This window comes from Hypomesus nipponensis, chromosome 17 (genome assembly GCF_054491055.1).
Source record: "Hypomesus nipponensis isolate SF chromosome 17, ASM5449105v1, whole genome shotgun sequence".
NCBI lineage: Eukaryota > Metazoa > Chordata > Actinopteri > Osmeriformes > Osmeridae > Hypomesus > Hypomesus nipponensis.
In genome coordinates, this window is record NC_140377.1 from 21,776,156 (window position 1) to 21,793,635 (window position 17,480).

General features: G+C 44.5%; 1 protein-coding gene across 1 annotated transcript in view; it reads left to right on the top strand.

Moving 5' to 3' along the window:
- The first annotated feature begins 2,241 nt into the window (after positions 1 to 2,241).
- Positions 2,242 to 17,480, top strand: part of igf2bp1 (insulin-like growth factor 2 mRNA binding protein 1) — a 37,855-nt gene continuing 22,616 nt past the window's right edge. The window contains exons 1-2 of the mRNA XM_084678155.1: positions 2,242 to 2,829; positions 4,130 to 4,190. Coding sequence (XP_084534281.1) covers positions 2,655 to 2,829; positions 4,130 to 4,190 — 236 coding nt within the window. The 5' untranslated portion in view covers positions 2,242 to 2,654. The remainder of the gene's footprint in view (positions 2,830 to 4,129; positions 4,191 to 17,480) is intronic.

Genomic DNA, 17,480 nt, shown 5'->3' on the forward strand with positions numbered 1-17,480 from the left:
CAGCATATTTTATGCATTTTATGGAAAATATCTTCTGACCGTGTGGCAAAGTCCCACTCATAATCTTCTATTGACCAAAACTCACAATATACAGTAGCTCACAATAACAACACAATACCTATGAAGTTTTACAGAATTTCTTTTATTGAACTTTTGGCGATACATTTGCCAATAATTTCAACAGTATTTTAACATCTAACCTTGGTACCTGAGTTTTTTTACTTGGTTCTTGGTTACTTCAAACTATCTATTCTCTTTCATTTAGATAGTACTACTTTACACATATTAACAGATATGGAAAATAAACAGCTGATTCTGGATTTCAATCGCTTATCAGCTGTGGTTATCAGACGTGCATTCATGGTCATCTCACGTCCTACATTCCTTTCCAGATACCCCGTTTTAAACAGACTTGGTGTGATTGTGTTAACAGCTTTTAGTGAACACTGCAGTAACAGACTTGTCTTAACCAGAATATGCTCGTGCAGTTTCCTTATAATACAACAACAATGTTATTCCCAAAAATGTTTCATGGTACATGGCCGAGGTTCTTACTGGTAGATCACCATAAGATTGTATCAAAGTATAGCCTACAACTGATGTTATCCTCAAGGTCTTATTACCGGTTATGAAAATGATGTTGTTTTTTGGATGGGAAGGGCAGTTCCCAAGGATGACAAAAAAATGTGTTTCGTACCAACATGTTAGGTGATCGTAACTCTCATAACTCATGCATTGTTCCAGCTGTCTCGTGAGATTACTTTTTTTCTCAACTCATAGGTTAGTCAACAAAATAGAAAACGTGACTTGAATTCAATTCAATATGTTTATATGTTGTGACCATATATAGTACCCCGTAACCGCAATTAAGAAAATGACATCTAGCTCTTTAGATCTCTCTCCCTTTGTCTAAACAGGAACCATATCCAACCTTTCAAGAGCACGCAAATTCAACATTGACTGCAACACTGAATACAGTATGGCTCAATGCCAAATACATCCAACTCTTTTATTCTGAATTGTCATTATGTGAGGATTCCAGTAGCCTATATGTTTCGACCAAGAGAGACTGCACTTTGTCTCCGTCGCTTGTTCGCTCCGTGTTGTAATGGAGCACAAGTCCTCACCCTCTGCGCTTTTGGGCCTGAGCATTTTAGATCCACCATTTTGAACATTCAATCACAATCTCGCGTGGCGATGTACCATGTGGCAATAGCGAACTGTCAGTTTCTCTAGACCCTATATGACGAAAACAAGATGAAGACCTCTCTGTCTGATTGCCTGCGGATCAGCTTGTCATAGTCTACCTTATTTTAATTTTATTTGAAAATATTGAATACAATATTCGTTTTTTTGTTTGTTTTTTAAACACAGATCACAGAAACTGCGGTAGAACCGAATGCGCACCACTCTGGCGCACCACTCTCATTTGAATTGCCTACATTGTAGCGCACACATTACATACAATGTAGCACTTTAGTAATATTTGTTTTCCTCCCCCCCCCCCCTTCAAGCACAGCAATTACAATGTATCCAGTGAGTGGAGGTGCCCCAGTGGCCTTACATTATAACAACCCTGAACCATTTGTTTCAGCAGTTGAGACGGACTTGAAGTTCACCACACAGGTTAGGTCATTTATGTAACACCATCCCGTTGACCAAATTCTTTAACACACACAATGCATATTCATAGAAAGGGGAGGGTATCATTGGATGGGGTGAACGGTCATGCATTTCATGAATACAGTATGTCCGACAACTGTAGTCTATTGGGCGAAAAGCTAATAGCCTAATACCATATTTGCTAGGACAATCCGCGGTGCTAGTAGATTAATGGGTAAGAGTAATGGGTCTTAAATGTTGTGAACGACCCCCCCCCCCCCCCCCCGCCTCCAAAAAACATGCACATATGAAAATCCTATAGATTATGTCTTGGAGGAAATATGTCCTCATGATGACTGATCTAAGGCACACAAGAAACACACTCGCGCATGTGTGGGCTACGTATTTCATGAAGCCCCTATACGCACGCGGCACGCTGTACTGTACAGCGCACAGCACGGAGAGGCTCGTCTCGCGCACAGCACACTCATCTGGTGAACAACTCCGCGAGGAGGGGCCGGCCCTTTCTCTTGCTACTCCAACGTACCACGTGGTTTCCTCTTTGCAAACAAAAAAAAAATTTGTGAATTCCGAGTCGGTTTAGAGGCGGTGCCATCGCGAGGCAGAAGGGATCTGTGACAGAGCAGGGTACAACTCGAGGTTGAGGGGCACAGAGGAAAAAGGTTCTCCCGATCCCGCCATACTTACCACTATTCCACCACACAGCCATCATCAAATTAACTCCAACTGATCCATCTCAACAGTGGTGAGGTACATTTGCCTGGGTTGCTGCATTCAAGCTGTTTCCACTTCTGTGTTGGACTTAATCAGACTACGTTTTTTTTTGCCATCACTTTTGACGTTAAGCCGTTTTTTTCTTTTATTAGAACTTTCAGAAATACCTTTCATTTACTGCCGTAGGACATCTGCCAGTGCTCTGAACCTGTGATCGTCCTGGACAGATAAAGATTTCTGTCATTGTTGCTAAATACAAAAGAAAAAGTTTTTGCGCTGATTTTTTCGTTTTAACTAGCGGACTGTACATTTTCATCATGAACAAGCTATACATTGGAAATCTGAATGAAAACGTGACTGCAGAGGATTTGGTTAAAACCTTTGATGACAACAAAATTCCATACTCTGGGCAGTTTCTCATGAAAACTGGCTACGCGTTTGTGGATTGTCCGGACGACCAATGGGCCATGAAAGCTATTGAAACCTTTTCTGGTAAGTAATTGAACGTGCAGAACGAGCAACGTCTTACCTTGATGTTATTACGTTCGGTTCTGGAGGCCACCTAGGCACCATTACGCGGGGGCATGTCCACTTCCTCCTCATCATAGTCCCAGTTTCATTGTGTACACTTTCTAGGGACGGCTCGGTTCAATGACAGCCAACTAGAAATGTATTTTATTTTATCCATACAGTCAGTCGACAGCTTTACCAAGTGCTTTAGCTTACGCCTAACTGCAATATACTCAACTTTTACAGTGGAGCGGACTCCCATCTAAAGACCCTATTTAATGCTACCTCAACTGTTGGTGCCTGTATATCTAAATATTGCATTTTTGTGATCTGCATAAATGAAAAAGAAAGGTTCAACTTGTAGCCTAATATTTCAGACAGATGCCTGTGTATTTTAGCCTAATGTGCAAACGCTTCTATTGTACTTGCCGAAGCCATGCACAGTAGTGCCTTGCATGACTAGGTTCTGTGTAGTCGGGTAGGCTACAGCTATAGAATCAAATAGCACCCCTCCCCCTTTTGGCTAGCTGACCACTATAGCCAATATAAAATGCCTTTCTATGGGTAGTTATTAAGTACATATGAAAACCAATGTCTCACGTAAACAAGTGGATGATTTGATTTGCCCACTCAAGTTTATGCATGGCCTAAATACTTGGCCATTTATTTCTCAAAGCATAACTGCACTGATTTCATACTGTGCATTTTCATGATTTTCTACACGTATAACATGTGATGCGTGTGGGATCCTGCGCGAGGGTCGCCATGCTGCTTATATGTAAAGCCTGAAATAGATCACTAAGAACTCGAGGGCAAGAAAATGTGTAACTTCAGCTGTTTATGTTTGACAATGCACACTCCAATGAACGACACTGTAAAGTTACACGTTTCAATCAAACGTTTGATTTTCTCACAAGTTAATGGTCCGATTTTAGCCTGATATTTAAACTAGAAAAAGAATGAAACGAGTAGCTTGTTAGTTTATAGACTGGAATTGTTGAATGAGGTTTTTTTTGTTGGGCCTAGTGTGTCACTTCTTGATCTTCGTTTTTCATTGACATCTCTCGACCTATTAGTTGTGTTGACTATCTATTTTAGCCTACATTTGATATGAACATGTATAATTAAAAACAAAAAGGTTTGTACGAAGGCTAAACCATAAATAGCTTAGAATTAAAAATTTTCAGAAAGGAGAAGGGCTATTGTTTTTTTACACCATGCGTGGACTAATGAGCAGGTTTTCATGGCCTCATCGTTTTCAACATAAACATTTATTTTTCAGGTAAAGTGGAGCTGCATGGAAAACGTATCGAGGTCGAACACTCTGTCCCTAAGAAGCTAAGGTATTTAACGCTTCCCTTCCCCCAATAAGAATTCAATTGTTGCTTCTCGTAATGTATGACTTCAGTTTTCTGAAAAGAAGACATTTTGTAATTCAAGTTGCAACGTGCACCTATAGCTCTTGTGTTGACCTGCAGATCTAGTGAATCCTTAAATGTTGAAGGACTCCCAAACGTATACGTGAATGCTTCATAGCGACTTCACATCATGTCATGTATTGTAGCCTATGTCATACTGGACTGTGAAGCCTGTTCACGTAAAGCGTAGTCATTGTAGTGGTTTGCCAAGGCCTGCATACGTTCGTTGTGTTAACAACTCTTCCAATTCTCATCTTGGATATTCATTCATTCAGACCGTTGTGACGAAAGGTTGCAACGTTTTCGTAATTCAGAAAATGTCTATTGAGCTTTCCAACGTCCTGCCAGAGGCCTACAAGTGTCCTACAAAGCAATAGGCTTTTCTGTGTAGCCTACTGCTGTGTAGCCTACTGCTGTAGATGTACCTTATTTATTTACATAGGTCTCGTTAAAATCTGAACATATGTTTGGCTCCTTGCTTTCTGAGCTGGTGATATTGTCGTTTACAAATGTGAAATTGACTATGAATATGAATGACGTAGGCTACATATAGGCTGCTAGCTTCTTTAAATGGAGGTTGACGAACGTATAGTATAGATTCTAGTGTCACCGTAGGCTAGGCCTACAGCCTTGGCTTCTCTTTGATTGAATTTCGCAATTCTCTCTTTGACCTGAAACCTGAGAGAAGCAAAATCTTTGGGCAAGTTAAACACAATGTCTTAAATTTTGTAGACAATATTTCTTGTTTCACCGAAGCTTTTGACTTGAAGGTTTTGACACTCAAAATAGGGTTAGGGCCACGCGAAGGCCTTTCTGGGGAATGTTCTTGCATTACGGAGAGTTGAATTGTCAAGACAGCAGTTGAGGCTGTAATTGAACCTTGGGTCAATTGGGTATGATATACAAGAGGTCTGTCTTGTATTTGGTTTGGAGACTTTTTAAACATTCCACAACATTTGCAGTGATTAGTAATGGATATAATCTATAATTATTTTAAAATCAATTATTATAGCCGGCATGTTAAAGAAAATCAGGCATGGGCACTTGGAATTAAAAGCTGAAACAAAATGGTGACATCGCGCGCCCCTCCCTCTTTCGCAGTTGACCTCGTTTAAAATGCAATAATACAGCATTCTTCTAGTTAAAACATCAATCATTGGCCTCGACCTTTCAATTACAGTTATAACGTAGCCTATGCAGTTGGCAAAGTAAAACAAACATTTGTTAACTATATCGATTCATTAAACACGTGTTCAGGAGTAGCCTATATCATTCATATAAAATAAATAAGCATACCTGTTTTAGAGTCGTTTTTCACCTAAATGTCACATTTTATATATCGATATTCCATGGTTTATTTTTTTCTAACATTAAACATGTTCAATCATTGTACACCTTTTTAATTGTTCCAAATACACATTACGAAAAAAAGGCCCTAGTTGTTGTATGCGCTCTGCGAAAGAGGGGTTGCATTCATCAAGTTCTATGGCATTTCTCCTTAGTTCTGGTCTATGGACATATTGCAATTTCAAATCAATTAATGCTCATAATTAAGCTGTTGCATTGATTTGGGATAGGTTTAACAAACCATGATTCAGTTTATGTAAAACATAACTACTCAATAGTTGTGTAGTAAGTGAGAAAGTCCTACTGACGACCTACATAGCGTGTAAGAATTAAGAATACAAACGTGATGAATACTTTCCATAATATATTTCATTGTTGCTCGAGAGCTGTGCCTGGGCTGGAACACAGCACGTGGTCGCCCCTACATAAAGAAGTCATCCAACGTCACTCGACTGGGGAAGAAATGGCGAGCCTCTAGAAGGGCAGGGTATTTTTTCCAGTGTTTTACTCACCGTTTAAAGACGGTCGCCTCACACTGAGACGAAACTTCCTTCCCCCAGTATCTTTCCATTACCGATCAGGCAAAACCATATTGCGAGTTTTAGGATTTTAGGTTCAAAGTTAACGTTTCAGTCAACAACCTATGACCAACACAAAATGGCCGTGGACATCCTGATTGCAGTAAGAGTCCAGTTCATTGTGCATTTATATACATAAATAAAGCTTTATATTAGTTGAGTGGTTGTAATCAATAATAGTCATTTAGATTTCTCTGGTTGTCATTAGAGATTTGAAAGGTAATACATTATTTTGGAACAATTAGCCAAAATGTGTGCCTCGTCCTAGGCCGGTGTTTACGAAATTACATACCCAGTATTTGGACACCGTTGGTTTTTATTTGAAGCCGAGACATAATGTTTCCCGAAAATAGTTTTATTAAAAAGTAGTAATTTACTAAGGTATCAGAAAACATTTATAAACTTTGAACTCCTCACAGCTTTGAGGCCCCTATATAACAGCTTGCCATTTTATTCCCTTTTTACTTGTTTGTTCATTTAACCTATTCTGGCTCTGTTATTACACATCCATGTGAATTGTGTTGATAAGCCATGCTAGCTAGCTGTCGATTATGATGAATGTATTAACATGTACGTGGATGTTTCATTTGCAGTTAATTGGTGTATTTAAATGAGCAGTTTTCCCATTTAAGTCATTATCAGTATAAGTGTATCTGCTACTGTGTGTTTCTTAGTGTGTTATGGACTGTAGTGTATGAATGGTAGAAAAAGTAGTAAGACGTCAGGAGGCCTGTGTGGGGGGCGGGGGGGGGAGAATAGAATTCGGGGAATCCATGTTTGTGTGTGTGTGTGTGTGTGTGTGTGAGAGAGAGATAGAGAGGGGGGGGAGAGAGAGGGGGGGGGGAGAGAGACGGTGTGTGAGAGTGGGGGAGAGAGGTGGGATGGTGAAAGTGGAAGGTTCCTCAGACGGAGTCCGACTGCCCACCCCCCCTCCCCCTCGTGCTAACCCTTCCTGCCTTCTTACATAACATACAGTGCAAATGAGAAATGTATGTACTACAGGGGGGGGGGGGTGTAGACTCTTGGAAAGATTGGCGTGGTCACGGACAGTGAAAAGGCTCTGAATGTGCTCTTGTGACTCCTCAAAGGTTGGGTCTGATGCCTCCTGGCAGCAAAAGGCGTGTTGCTTTTGGAGAAAAGTGTGCGCATTGTCGTGCTCTCAGAGCAGCATGGGTCCTCACCGGAGAATACACGTTCAACTGTCGGACCAAAAACGCATCGGTGCAACGTTGTTCGGCAAACTGATATTTCTGAAGGGTTTGTCCAAGTTCGGTATAGCCACAAAGGGTACGAGAGCAGAGCAGTGAGGAATGTTAGCATGCAGTGAGAGCCTAACGTTTGGGCCTCTATGTACTTCTGAAACAGAGCTTTAAACTAACGCCACCTCCTTAACGCCAGGTGTTTGAAAGGAACACCTGGCGTTAAGGAGCCTCCGTTCATCATCTGTCTTTCTTTTTTAAATAACCAAATGTACAACACTGCCTCCAGAGAAGCTACGCAGAAGACGTCACAGAGCAGTTGTGGTTGCATGCCACCTCCTGATTTATACCTGTTGACGTATTGACTGTATTTAGGTGGCATCTTGTTTGCAGGGCGGTGCTACCTGGGCGGTGTTAGCAGGGCGGTGCTACCTGGGCAGTGTTAGCAGGGCGGTGCTACCTGGGCAGTGTTAGCAGGGCGGTGTTAGCAGGGCGGTGTTTGCAGGGCGGTGTCAGCAGGGCGGTGTCAGCAGGGCGGTGTTAGCTGGGTGGTGCAAGCTGGGTGGTGCAAGCTGGGCGGTGCAAGCTGGGCGGTGCAAGCCGGGCGGTGCTAGCCGGGCGGTGTTAGCCGGACGGTGTTAGCAGGGCGGTGCTAGCTGGACGGTGGAGAAAGACTTCCCTCTGCACCTCCCAGGAACGTTCGGTACAATATTTGTTTGTTTTGTAAAACTGTTCTGTAATTACCTCCTCTTATCTCCCATTTACCATTGTCATTCCCTCGCTGTTGCTCTCTTCAAATGAAACTGCCCTTGGGTGACGCTGTCATCTTATGTAACAGTTTCCAGATTTGGGTCTGTGTTTCTTTTCTTCTTTCTCGGAACGGTTCGACCAAACACAGTGTGGAGAAAAGGACAGGAATGGTTTGAAGTGAATCGGTTGTGTGGTTCTGACTGGCAACACCCCCCCCACCCCCCACCTCCCTCTCCAAAAAAAAATAGAAAAAAAAAATCCAAGATGATTCACGTAAACGTTAGTAACACGTTTCCCATCAAGCGAATGGAAAAACTCGAAACCTCACCCAGTACTATCTGTTTGCTTCCTGAGTCACAAATGCAATCCAACGAGTTTCGTGTGCCATCTTTGAAAATAACTTCCTGCGTTGTAACTGCTCGACAGCACTGTTGAGAGACTGATTTGAAAGCCCTTGATCTAATTGTGTCAAACCATTCTCTGTGTAAACATGGGTGGTATAGAATAGCTGTCCGAGGCAGAGAGAAGGCTACAGCATGCTGGCTGTTCCTTCCCCTCACAATTGTTGTACTACCAAAGGCAGGGGGAGGGCGGGGGAGGGGGCGGAGGGAAAGAGGGGGTGCGACCAATCAGCTGGCTGGAACACCTGTGTGCCGTTTCGAGAGGCGGTTGACGCTGCAGCACGCGAGAAGTCAGCCGTCTTCTCCTCGCTTGCTCCGTGTCTTCACCCTCTCTCTCCTTCCTCTCCCTCGCTTTTCATCTCTCCTCTCTCTCTCTCTCTCTCTCTCTCTCTTTCCTTTCCCTTGTTCTCTCTCCTTCCTCGCTCTCTTTACCTTCTCTTTCCTCCAAGATCACCATCTCCCCGTGAGTCTCTCTCTCTCTCTCTCTCTCTCTCTCTCTGTCTCTCTGTCTCTCTCTCTCCTCTCTCTGTCTCTCTCTCTCTCTCTCTCTCTCTTGCACCCAACCGTTCGCACGCTCACTGCGGGGAGGAGGAGGAGGGGGGGTGGTTTATGTTCTGGGTAAGATGATGTCAAGCACACGTCATGCTGCACACGGCTATCAGAAAGGGGGGAACCAGAGTCCGGGGGATTACAGGAGTCACCAAACGGCCGGCCCACGTGCTCGTTCGGTCACCTGCCGCCGTTTCCTCCCATGTGGAGGTGCGGGAGGAGGAAGAGTGCGGAGGGAGGGAGGGCGGGCAGGCAGGGGCGCCCGGGGTGGAAGCAGCTCCTCGCAGCCTCGTCGACGGGAGACGTGGGGGGTTGTGGCTCGGTGGAGAAGCAGGAAGACGGAAGGAGAGGAGGGGTCTGTTGTTGTTGTTGTTGTAGGAAGATCTGAAATAGATAAGAGAGGGAGAGGAGAGAGAGAAGGAGAGGGGAGAGAAGGAGGGGAGAGAGAAGGAGAGGGGAGAGAGAAGGAGAGGGGAGAGAGAAGGAGAGGGAGAGAGAAGGAGAGGCGAGAGAGAAGGAGAGGGGAGAGAGAAGGAGAGGGGAGAGAGAAGGAGAGGGGAGAGAGAAGGAGAGGGGAGAGAGAAGGAGAGGGGAGAGAGAAGGAGAGGGGAGAGAGAAGGAGAGGGGAGAGGGGAGAGAGGAGAGGCGAGAGAGAAGGAGAGGGGAGAGAGAAGGAGAGGGGAGAGAGGAGAGGCGAGAGAGAAGGAGAGGGGAGAGAGAAGGAAAGGGGAGAGAGAAGGAGAGGGGAGAGAGAAGGAGAGGGGAGAGAGAAGGAGAGGGGAGAGAGAGGGAGAGGCGAGAGAGAGGGAGAGGCGAGAGAGAGGGAGAGGCGAGAGAGAAGGAGAGGGGAGAGAGAAGGAGAGGGGAGAGAGAAGGAGAGGGGAGAGAGAGGGAGAGGGAGAGAGAGGGAGAGGCTAGAGAGAAGGAGAGGGGAGAGGGGAGAGAGAAGGAGAGGAGAGAGAAGGAGAGGGGAGAGAGAAGGAGAGGGGAGAGAGAAGGAGAGGGGAGAGAGAGGGAGAGGGGAGAGAGAGGGAGAGGCTAGAGAGAAGGAGAGGGGAGAGGGGAGAGAGAAGGAGAGGGGAGAGAAGGAGAGAGAAGGAGAGGGAGAGAAGGAGAGAGGAGAGGGGAGAGAGAAGTAGAGATAGAGGGGAGAGAGAAGCAGGGAAGGCAACTTCTCCTTGAGAAAGGTGGTCCACGTTAAGGAGGATAGTCGTGTTAAATGTGCGCCGTCTCTTTAAGAACCCCCCATCCCCTTTGCGAGAGGGCCGTCTTCCCCCTCTCTCTGGTTCGAACCATCTGTCCTGCTAATACAGGGGCTCGGTCGCCCTCAGCCCCATGCTAGCCAGCCACCAAATCCTGTCCGTGCCCACGCTGACGCACACAGGAGAAGGCTCGCATGCACCAGCCATGGCCACTATGGGCAGCAAGCAGAGGGAACTGCAACATGTCCCACCTGGAGGACGACAAGGGTGAAGAGAGAGAGGGAGGGGGAGAGATAGGGAGGGGGAGAGGTGGGGAGAGAGAGAGGTAGGGAGGGGGAGAGGTGGGGAGAGAGAGAGGTGGGGAGAGAGAGAGGTGGGGAGAGAGAGAGAGGGAGAGAGGGAGAAGGAGAGGGGTGGAGAGAGAGAGAGAGAGGGAGAGGTGGGGAGAGAGAGGGAGGTGGGGAGAGAGAGAGGTGGGGAGAGGGAGAGAGGGAGAAGGAGAGGGGTGGAGAGAGAGAGAGGGAGAGGTGGGGAGTGTGAGGGGGGGAGGGGTGGCGAGGCTCTGGTATGCTATTGAGTCAACCTATATGGAGGTGGGAGGGGGAAGAGATCTGCAATCAACACACGGTCAAATGGATTCCTCTGTCTGTGTCTGTGTGTCGGGGGTGTACCTAGCGGCAGTTGAAATGCTAACCTTAACGTAAACGTGATCCCTTCCCCACCTACGAACACACACACACACACACACACACAGAGACCTTGCTTGTATGGAGAAGCTACTTTAACCCTACTGTTGAGCATGTGAGGAATTGTGACTCAGAAATAAAGATTGGGGGGGGGGTGAAGGGGAGTGGGCGGGGGGAGTGAAGGGGAGTGAAGGGGGTGGGGCCCCCTCCATCTTGAAGCTTTCCTCGAAGTGTGTGTGTGCATGGTCACATTCATGTGAGTGTGTGAGTGCGCAAGGCACTGTGTTTCATCCACTTCCACCCCAGTGGACCCAGGACACTTGTCACCCAGGAGCGTCTCTCTGAGGATGGGCTTGCCCAGGAGATCCTCCCCCTTCCTGGGGAGAGCGTCTCAGACGAGGGAGGGAGATCCTGGTTCAGCTCTGAACTTTGCTCTCTGGCTGGCGTTATGTTATTGTTATCTGTGATTCAGTAGGAATTGTATTTGTTCCCAACAACAGGTGTGGTAGGGACTGTCTTTTGATTTTTAAAGGACATTTTGTCAGAAGAGGTCAAGCCTTTCCCATGTTTTCATGCAAGTGCACTGTGTCGCTGAATTAGTTAGATCAGTAGGATCTGTCCTTGTGGGGTCAGGTTGTGAGGATGTCGAGTTGGGAATGACAACCTGTGTTGAATCGAAAATGTGATGTGACCAGTACAGTCTCTTTTTGTGCAGAGAAGTATCTTCACTGTCGTTACTGAATACCTATTTGATCTGCTCCTATGTCAGCCATGCCTGCTGTTGTTTACCAATGACACTGTTCCTTGAAAACGGTGTTTCTCTCGAAGAGGAACTTGTTTGTTTGTCTTGGGGGCGGGGGAGGGCTCGCGCCCCTTGTCCTTTGACCTCTGACCCCCTCTGTGTGCCTTGTGAACCAACCCATCAGGAGAGGCGCCACATCAGTCGGGAGAATCCTGCATGAAAATGCTGAATCTAGCACGCTCGGGCTGTTTGAAGTGTAGATTGTATCGTGGCTGAAAGCCGCTTTGTCCCATTTTAAATACCGGGTGCTGCCTTCCTTCTCCTTTGCTTTCCATGAAGAGCATTTCTGTTTCTCTTGTAATACATTCGAAACAGACTGGCACACTTGCCTGTGCTGCATTTGAGCGTCGGAAGACGGTGCTCCTCAGAGCTTTGAGCACCGTAATGACATGGATGCGTACAAAGTTGTTATCTTGTTACTTGGTATTTTATCAGGGTCGTCCGCTGCAAGTTGAAATCTTCGAGTTGTATTTGAACGGGCACGTAGCCTTAAAACATCAAGCAAGTGCATTAAGAGATTGAGAGTTTCGTCTCGAGTCAGCGCGGAGGCCATCCGAAGCGTTAGTGATCCTTTTGGTCCTGCCTTCGTGCCTCGGGTCAGAAGATCTACGCTTCTGTTTAGCTGTAGTCTTCTCTTGCATTTTCTATTGAACTTAGACGGTTTTGTTCACTGTGATTCCTTTTGATATATTTGTAATTAATATGGAGGAGGCGTCAAGACGAAGGACATGGTTCATGAATCTATTTTGGTTTTAAAGGCGTATACTGTGCATAGTTGTAAATCTCTAGTTTCGAAACGCACTGTGGAGGACGTTTTAATGAAGTTAAATTTAGGTTTCAGCAGCAGGTGTAAAGAGCAGTGAAGATGCTATATTAAGCGTCTCTTCGTGATATTAACATCTCTGTAATGAGGCAGAAAGACCGAAAATGACAACTTTTTGACTTTGTCTTAGACGTGCTCTTGTTTTTTTTGGCAATAACCTTTTCATTTTTAAGCTCCAGTGCCCAGATGTTATGTTAACAGCCACCACTCAGCTGATTCACTCAAATATCAGTCAATACTGGCTGATTTTTCTTAGTCTGTCCTGCAGAATATGTGCCTAAGTGAATGCTCCTTAAGATGGAACCCTTGACACGTAATGGCCTCGCAAACCTGCACCATCCTGCGTGACGTGGGCGGACATTTTGTGCCAGAATTCATACTTCCTGTCCCGTCCACCAATGAGAGGCGAGGAAGGCACCAGGCCATGTTGCTGCCGCGGTGCTGCGGGTGATGTGGCCCGTGGGTCGCTGATCCTCGGGCCGTGACAGGGCCACCACTTTGGGTTTGTCACCAGACGACCTCAGAGCAGGGAACATGTGTGTCTGGAGTCCACGAAGGCTGTAGTGGTCGAGCCGCACCACTGCCGACTGTCCGCTCGCCTCTCACCTGCACACATGGGCGTGTGTTTCAATCTTTCCAGTCAGAATGGCTATTCTGATGCACGTTCATCCTACAGCCCTCTTCTTTCTGCAGTCTTACCAATTACTTGGAAGAAAAGCATAAAGGCACTAACACATATTTTACATGCTTGGGTGGAGATGTGTGAGTGTAGCTTCAAACGACCGAAATATAGCCCATTCCTGCGCCTTTTTCTCTCTTTTTTTTTTTCTTTTTCTCCACAATTTTTTTTTTTTTACCTTATTCAGATGTCTTCAGCGTCAAAATCCCCTTTTCATCATCTGATTTCACAGTGCTGATCCTCCTGAAACAAACAGCAGCCGACAAGGAGGGTTTGTGGACTCCGGTGTAGCCTAGCGAGAGGAAGGGGCTGCAATACCTTGTCAGTGAGCGTCAGGGCACATGCTGCAGATTAACCACACTCCCAGGGTCCTTCAGGAGACGAGCTGGGGGTTGTTGCTGTAGCTCCAAGCAGAACGTCCAGAAACGTCCAGATCACGCTGGTTTTCTGGTTTGTCCCGCCAATTGACAGACTGTTTAGAGCATTTTTTTTTTTTGTCTTGTATTTCCAAACGGTTCATTTGAAGGGTTTCGAGTTGACGATTTCTGAAATTGATGTTTAGTTCGTTTCAAATCCGACTCAAAATGCGACGTACGATGAAATGATTTTAGATGTAGCTTGAATCCTAAAGGCTGGGTTTATAAGTTGAATCTCAAAGGTTGAGTTTGTAGCATTGCTGTAATTTATTGATATTATTTGTTAGATTCACACCCAGATTTAAACTGATATATTGGTTGTGTAGAGTATTAAGTGTAACTGTAATAATGAACACTACTATTTTTTACTTTATGAAATTATAAACTTTTTTTGAATGACTAAAGCCACCAGCAGACTCTGTAATTGACCATCAGATTATATCTATTGTATTTAGATCCAAATGATTTAGTTAAGCTTTATTGGTACCTAAATTAGAAGCTCTAATACAATGCCTATTTGAAATGTTGTACTTTCGGGTAGACACCGTCAAAGTGGAGATTGGAGGCGTATTGATGAATATATTTGAATGCATTAGCCAGTGGTTGTCCTTACTTTTTAACCAGTTTCACCATTTCAACCCCTCTGCATTCTGTTGCCTTTCACAACTCTATTTCTCTTTTTTAATTTATATGGTTTTCTCTCTCTCTCTCTCGCCTTCCCTCTCTCGCTCCCCTCTCTCTCTCGCTCCCCTCTCTCTCGCTCCCCTCTCTCTCTCTCTCTTGCTCCCCTCTCTCTCTTGCTCCCCTCTCTCTCTCTCTTGCTCCCCTCTCTCTCATTCTTGCTCCCCTCTCTCTCTCTCTTGCTCCCCTCTCTCTCATTCTCTGACTCTGAAACAGTTAAAATGGAGTCTGCAGGTCACATGTCTGACAAGCAGCCATGTGCTGGTATGGCCATGCTATTCCCCTGCATACTCTCTCTAACGGAGCCTTCTCTGCCCCCTCCCCCAGCCCCCGAGTGAGCCATACTTCCCTCACATACACACACACACACACACCATCATACCCCTTTGAGTGTGTGCGCCACATCACACACAACATGGTGGTGTGTGAGGAAGAAGAGGTCCATCCATAGGATGGTTTGTTAAGCCGGTGGGCACAATCTTCCAAATTAATAGTTTCTGAGGCTATTTCAAGATGTTAGTGCAAACAGTTATTTTCGAATGTGACAGATCTCAGCATGCTGAACAGGGGGGTGGGGTGTGTGGAGGGGGTGGAACAGGGGGGTGGGGTGTGTGGAGGGGGTGGAACGTGGTCTTGTGAGATGCTGGTTGGGCATGTTGTTGGGCGTCTTGAGTTTAGGAAGGGTCATTCAAATGATCATTGTGTCGGAAAGAGGAAGTAGGCCAGGTCTCGTCTTCACGGTCACAACTGTCCATTTCCTGTACGGCCGTGAATGATTTATGTCTGTCCAGATGTTTTCATTGACATTTGTATTATTTCCATTCGTATCTCAGGAGTTGAAATCAACCGAAACGTTGGCCGTTGGTTGATGTTAGCTACTGAATGTAAGATGAAGGTTTCAATTCAAATGATCAAAATATGATCATGAAGTTTACTGGGGATGAAAGTGGCTACTGTCAATTTTATTTTATTCACTTTACAATCACTGCATTGTACTTAGTCTTTATGGAAATTCACTCAAAACCACACAATGCATTCATTAATTTCAAGAATTTATTTTCCTGATAATCCAAGTTTTTGGGTGCATGATTCCTTTTACAAAAGGAATGTCCAACATTAGGTCCCCTGCCCACAGTTGAATTAGTTTCCCCTCTTCACGTTTGTACTCCACTGTTGCACCAACGTCAACACAACCTCCACAGGGTCGGCAAACTTCTCTTGTGATACCAGACGTTTGAAACTCCATTCTGAGGCTTCCTCACTAACAGTGTGGGGCAGGAGCCTGAGCTTCCAGGGCTGGTTTTGAAGCTGCACACGTGTAGAAGGAAACAGAGGGAGGAGGAGGACGGCCTGTGGCCAGGAGGGTGGGGCTGTTCTCAGAGCGACCCCCACGTTATGGCCCTTCTATAGAACCTCGGGGCTCATTGATTCAAAACAAAGTCAGGACTGACGTCATCCCTTGAAGGAGTAACCACCGCGCCCCCTTCGCCTCATCGCCCCCCATCTTGTTTTTGTAACAGAAGACCAAGAAGCTCAAACCGTCCCTGTCGTATCTGAGGCTGGAGTTGATTGTTGTGTTTGTAGGTAAATCAAGAGTGCAGAAATGCATTCTCTGTCATTCTGGGGGGGGGATGATTATTTTTTAGGCTATAAACTGATTCTGTTTTGAAATCAGATTAGTTATCTGTAACTGAGTGAGTTTATTGTAGTTAATGATTATCCAAGGTAGATTATACTTTTAAATGATCCACTTGGTTCAAGGTCTTTACAAATACAAAAGGAATATAGGACACAGAGATGTCACCTATACCAAATCATAATTTAACAAGTGTACAAGTACAAACAAGTGTTTCTTTGCATATAAAGGCAACAGTAATTCAGTAAAAGTTGTAATAATTATTCCTGCTTTTGTCATACAATTTTGTGTTTCATGAGATCAGATTATTCAAATTGGCTTTATTTATATTCTAAAATGTAAATAAAAGATTAAGATAAGATTTTGCATACACTTGGTTTTTCATCTTCCAGTTTACATACACATTTCAAAATAATAACATTTCCATCAAATATTATAGTTCATCTTTATTTTAAATAATGCTATGGTTTATTTTCAAGCAATTTGAAGATTTTGGCATAGCTTTTTATTTTACTTAGGTCACATATGGAACTATTTTCTTGTAATACAGTAAAATAAAGAATTGTGTTTAAACTACCTATATTGTACTAAAGTGTCTGTTAAGGTTATGCTGAAAGAATTATATCACGTTCATTAGCCTATATCCTAGACAACTTTTTCGTCAGCGTTGAGATAAAAAATGTTGAATGTTTTAAGAGTTTTTTGTGTTATTCATTCATTTGAATAAAGAGAACTATTTGTGTTTTGTTCATTTAGTTTAGAAATGATTCACATTCAGATTCGGCCTGTGAGTTTGACACAGAGGTCGTAGTGCACGTTTGAAACGAATTATTTATTCTAGAAGTCCTGCGGTTTTACCTGATTAATGATCATTTCAGCTCTATTAACCTTTGTTGAAATGTAAATAATTGAATTGTTTAAAAACAATTCTGTCTGTGGAAAAGGGTAGCGTAGTGAATTAGATTTAGAATTGTTCTAGTAAAAATGGTTTGCATGCAAGCTTGATTTTAAATGATTGTTTTAACAAAGCGTAGCCCAAAACCTAATTGTTCAAACATTTCAATTTTCTACAAAGTTTATTCATGCAGGTTACATTGACAAAACTGTATAAACCGTGTTCAAATAACCTAGTTAAGCTTCTTATGTAGCAGTGTGAGATAGCTCTAGCTACATCAGAAGCTAGTCTACGCCACGTCCATGCTCGGATGTAAACGGACACACATGATCAAGACGTGTGTATGTGGCTTGGCATTTTCTTTTAGCAGCATTATGGCAATTGTATCTGAAAATGTGTTTCGGGGTAGCCCTTTATTAACACACGAACATACTCAATCTCGGTCCTAAAGAGGACGTCAACATCAACAGCAAAGGCTACGTCATATTGTTTTTAGGTTTAAACAATTCCATTGTTCGGTGCCCTTGCGCAACACCCCAGTAAAGGGGAACGGAAATCTTCTGTTGCTCTG